Below are 5,490 nucleotides of genomic sequence, written 5' to 3'. Positions count from 1 at the left end.
ATAAAAAGAAAAAAAATATTAGTATAAAAAGTATCCAATCATTTGATAATAGGTATAAGTATAAAGATGTATATGATGGATATGAAAATAGAGAATATAAAATTCCATCTGATTCCAATGTATTATCACCCTGCTGAGATTAGAATATAAAATTTAATTAAAATCATGATAATGAAAATCTAATTCTCAACTACTTTTCTCACAAGGAGAAAATGTTAAAATACTGATTAATGAATGTTAAATATATAGATTTATGGATTTAAATTAATTTATTTGTAGTGATTTATTTGTACTAAAAAATATCATGGATTTTGAATGTTTTTTCAAAGTTGTGTTCAGTCAAGAGCATTTATCTGTTTCTCATGTTGCATTAATATGAAAATCAACAATGTATAGTTGTTAAAATCTTTCCCGTTATTGAAATCTAACCATTGCAATATATTATTTATAGATTATAAAAATAGATAATTTAGTTTTTATCCTCAATTATTAGTTCTTAATTATCCTTTTAAAATTTTTATTTCTATAATCCATTTTTACACTAAATTAATTTTTATTCTAATTACATTACACGCATATACACTATTTAATATTTGGTTGAAATCAATATTTTTTATGCACCTTACCCTTTAATATAAGACTTAGGAATTATCATAATTTTATTAAAAACAAAAGATTATATTATTTTATAAAAAATATACATATTGACTAGATTTTTATTCCATTTGATTTTTAATTATTTTTTAATATGAATGTAAAAGAGACTCAGACTGAAGTTGTAATCTAATCCTCGTTTTTTTTTTCGTTAATTTGACTTGACTTTGAGTTTGACTTGTTTTAATATTTTACCCGGTCACATATGACTTTTCAAGACCTTTCTTGCTACATTTATCTGAGATATGATCTTGTGGATCAATTTTTTGTGGTCTAAAAAACATGTATCATTCGTATTTGTGATCGGATCGTAGTCATGATTCAGTCGTAAATAGTTGTGATTTTTTTTTGGGTTCATCATTTCCATTATATTATAGTTTTTGTTTGGAGCAGACGGTCAGACCGGAGGACACTCTCGCTCTGTGCCTAGTAACCTGATCACTTATCCACCATCGAAGATCTCCGGACAGCCTCCAGCCGCTTGCTCCGAATAAAAACTATAATCTAATAGGGATGATGAACCCAGGAAGGGGTCACAATCATTTACGGTCAGATCATGATCATAATCAAACCGTAAATATGAATGGTATATTTCTTGAATCATAAAAAAAAATAATTTAGAAGATCTGTGTTCCATTTATCTTAATGTAATAGCGACGAGAAAGATAAATGACAAATATTTAAAATTTTATAATTTAGATTTGAAAAAAAAGACAAACGTCAAAAGATGCTTCATTTTTTTCCAAATTATAAAGGCGCCCACTTTTATCTCTTGTCACTATTTATCCTCTGCTATTTAATTTTATTTAATTATTATTTCCATCTAAATTTTAGTTTAAATTTTGAATTACTCAACCCGTTATAACCGTGACAGTTTGATAGCGGCTACTCATATTATATTATAACCGTTATAATTTTATACTGCTACAAAATATACTTAAATATTAAAACATATTTATATTATAGTAATTATGAAATTATAATTATTATAACAGATTCAACTGTAATAATTAAAATTTCATAATGGTTACAATAACTACAGATTCAATTCAATTGTATCAGTTACAATTTCACAATGCTATAACACATCTTATCTATTTAGAATTTAGATAGAAAATTTAGGTAGAAAATAATAATAAAAATAATACCGAAGATAAGAGGATTAAAGTATATGATTCTATAAATTCAATAAAAAATGAAATTCATTACTTAGGGACTATCCATATTATTAAGAAAGAACAAATAAGAAAATTAAAATTAACTCATATGAGATGATAATTTTTAATCTTTGTCATCCTTATTTAATTTTATAAATTTATTATATGATAACTTCCTGGGAGCGTTAATGTACGTGATTGAACAATGAGAAACGACTTTTTCATAAAAACAAAAATAATAAAAAAAAAATGAGGCGCGTTTTTTATGATTCAGAAAAAAGAAGGGCCCTTTTAAGTTTTGTCTTAAAAAATATATTATGTTCATGTTTATATATGAATTTAATTTTATTTGAATGAAAATAATAATAATAATAATAAATGCTTATCACGTTGTTTTGACTATTTTCGGAATTTTTGAGTGGCGTTGAAGAAGTCTGTGCCCCTCTTTAGATTCTGGCGACGCCATTATTAAATCTTCCACATAATCCCACTTCCAATTCAATCTTCTTCAAGCTCAAGTTCTACAACAGCAGCAGCCATGGCTTCCTGCTCCACATCTTCATGCCTCATCTTCTCCTTCTCCCTGTTTCTCCTCATCCTCTTCTCCTCTGCGACAACTGACACAATTTCTGCAAACCGGTCTCTCTCTGGGAACCAAAACATCACCTCCAAAGATGGCAACTTCAGGCTCGGCTTCTTCGTGCCATCGGGTAGCCCCTCCCTCAGCTACTACGTCGGCATCTGGTACAATAAGATCCCTTTGCTCACCCCCGTGTGGGTGGCCAACAGAGCCTCCCCTGTCACAGACCCAGCCATGTCGGAGCTTAGAATCTCCGGCGATGGCAACCTCGTCCTCCTCGTCAATCACTCCAATACCGGTGTCATATGGTCTACTGACGCTTCCACGTCCAACTCCACGGTCATCGCTGTCATCCTTGACACTGGTAATCTCCAGCTCAGGGATGAATCCAACTCCTCTCTCGTCTTCTGGCAGAGCTTCGACTACCCCACCGACACTTGGCTTCCCGGAGTCATGGTTGGGTTCAACAAGCTCACCAAAAGATCCCAACGTCTCACTTCCTGGAAGAACAAAGTTGACCCTGCTCCTGGACTCTTCACTCTCCAGAGCGCTCCAACCGGTGCAACCTCTCAGTATTTGCTTTTCTGGAATTTGTCGAAGGAATATTGGACCAGCGGAATCTGGGACGGAGACGTCTTCCCTTCTGTCCCGGAGATGAGCTGGAGAGGCGTCGTCAACTTCACGTTCATCAACAACACTGAGGAGACCTATTTCATCTACTCTGCCAATGATCCCAACCTGAAGATTAGATTTGTCATCGATTCTGAGTCCGGCCAGATGGTCGTTTTAACGTGGATGGAGAATACACAATCATGGATGTTCTGCTGGGCTATCCCCAAGTTTAGCTGCTCAGTGTATGCGAGCTGCGGACCTTTCGGTAGCTGCAGTGATATGAGCAGGCCTTCTTGCAGTTGTGCCAGGGGTTACAGAGTGAGGTCCCAAAATGAGTGGGATTTTGGTGATAGAAGTGCAGGATGCGAGAGGATCACTCCTCTGCAATGCGAACAAAACGCCAATAATTCTGGGAAAGATGGCTTCTTTGAGATGACAAACGTTAGGCTACCTGATAGCCCCAACACTTTGGTCATGGCTGCAAGTAGGGAAGGCTGCGAGTTGGCTTGCATGAGTAATTGCTCCTGCAATGCTTATTCCTACAAAGGTAGTAGCTGCTTTGTTTGGCATGGAGGGTTGCTGAATGTGCAAGAACAATATAATCAAGCTGATGCAGGTACTCTTTATCTGCGCTTGGCTGCCTCGGAGTTGCAATCTTCTGAAAGAAACAAGAAAAGAGTGGTGAGTTTGGTTATCATCGGTGCCATTGTTCTAGCCATCTTGTTTTCTAGCGTTCCTGCCATTTTGATTGTGATGAAGAAGCGAGAAAGTAGGCGGATGATTGAGAAAGCAAAAGCTATTCAGAGCGGTCTCGTCTCGTTCACGTACAATGAGCTGCAGCAAGCCACACGGAAGTTCTCAACGAAGCTCGGGGGAGGAGGCTTTGGATCCGTGTTCAAAGGGTCTTTGCCGGGGTCTAATGATATCGCCGTGAAGAAGCTCGAAGGCCTTGGTCAAGGAGAGAAGCAGTTTCGAACAGAGGTGAGCACTGTCGGGAGGATCCAACATGTCAACCTCGTTCGTCTACTTGGATTTTGCTCTCAGGGATCGAAACGGCTTCTCGTGTATGAGTTCATGCCAAATGGATCCTTGGACTCCCATCTCTTCCGCAACGCCCCTTCCTCTCATTTGAGCTGGAAGACAAGATACCAAATCGCAATCGGCATCGCGAGAGGAATAGCCTACCTACACGAGCAATGCAGAGAGTGCATCATACATTGCGACATCAAGCCGGAGAACATTCTCTTGGATGCCTCGTTCAACCCCAAGGTGGCAGATTTCGGTCTCGCGAAGCTCATGGGACGAGACTTCAGTCGAGTCCTCACGACTTTGCGAGGAACCAAGGGCTATCTCGCCCCCGAATGGATTACCGGCGTCGCCATCACAGCGAAAGCCGATGTCTATAGCTACGGAATGGTGCTGTTGGAGATCATCTCGGGAAGGCGAAATCTGGAGCAAACAACAGGAGAGGAAGATGCCACAAGGTATTTCCCAACGTTTGCGGCCAGCAAACTGATCGAAGGCGACGCTGCGGGTGTGCTGGATAGCAAGTTGGGGCCTGAAGAAGTTAACATGGAAGAGCTGGACAGAGCTTGCAAGATCGCTTGCTGGTGCATTCAGGATGACGAGAGCTGCAGGCCATCGATGGTGCAGGTCGTTCAAGTGCTCGAAGGGATAATCGATGTCCATGCGCCTCCCATCCCAAGATCACTTCTTCTGCTTGCTTCTGATGTTCCTCAGCCTATCAATTTCTTCTTCGAGTGCACATCAAACCGATCCACTTCAAATTGCTCCGGGACCAAAAGTCACCCATCAATAGCTCTGATAATAAATGAGAAATCTTAAGGAAAATAATCATGAAATCTATCCATTTATATATATATATATATATATATATATATATATATATATATATATATATATATATCATAATTTTCGTAGACCACGAAAATACATAGATAGGTGACATCTGAAATAAAATTACAAAATATAAATACAATAAAACAAAAATAAAATAAATTAGGAATCAATATAATATATCGAGATCTCTGAACAACTCTATGTAAAGTCGGGATCAATTATAATATCAAAAAGATCTCGGTGTCGACAAAACTAGAGACCATGAAATGTAGAAAGTTGGTCAAATGACTAAGACCATTCACATCAGTATCCTTATCCAAAATCTAAAATTTAGGGTAAAAGAACTACTTTTTTAAATTTAGATATCAAATTTTCACTACATGATACATCAGCTTCCCTATAATTTGCCATATATTTATTTTTTTATTATTTTTTCTCTTTTCTTCATATTTTTTATTATTAGATGGGGAAAGAGATAGAGGAGAGAGAAATTTTTTATTATTAGAGGAAGGAGAGAGAAATTTTTTATTATTAGTGGGAGGAGAGAGAAATAGTATTTTAATGTTTAGGGAATGGAATCCATTCCCTAAATTTAAATAACTACTATTCATAAATTGTATATTTAGG

At 36.8% G+C, this 5,490-nt stretch overlaps 1 protein-coding gene across 1 annotated transcript; it reads left to right on the top strand.

Annotated features, from left to right (window-relative positions):
- Positions 1 to 2,298: 2,298 nt before the first annotated feature.
- LOC122051578 (G-type lectin S-receptor-like serine/threonine-protein kinase At2g19130) lies at positions 2,299 to 4,859 on the top strand. Its single transcript, XM_042612771.1, has one exon. It carries the CDS (start codon positions 2,350 to 2,352, stop codon positions 4,846 to 4,848), a length of 2,499 nt encoding a protein of 832 aa, XP_042468705.1. The 5' UTR covers positions 2,299 to 2,349; the 3' UTR covers positions 4,849 to 4,859.
- The last annotated feature ends 631 nt before the right edge of the window (positions 4,860 to 5,490 follow it).

Source organism: Zingiber officinale, chromosome 3A, assembly GCF_018446385.1.
Source record: "Zingiber officinale cultivar Zhangliang chromosome 3A, Zo_v1.1, whole genome shotgun sequence".
Classification (NCBI taxonomy): Eukaryota; Viridiplantae; Streptophyta; class Magnoliopsida; order Zingiberales; family Zingiberaceae; genus Zingiber; species Zingiber officinale.
The sequence above is the reverse complement of the archived record's forward strand: the minus strand, read 5'-3'. Positions and strand labels throughout refer to the sequence as shown.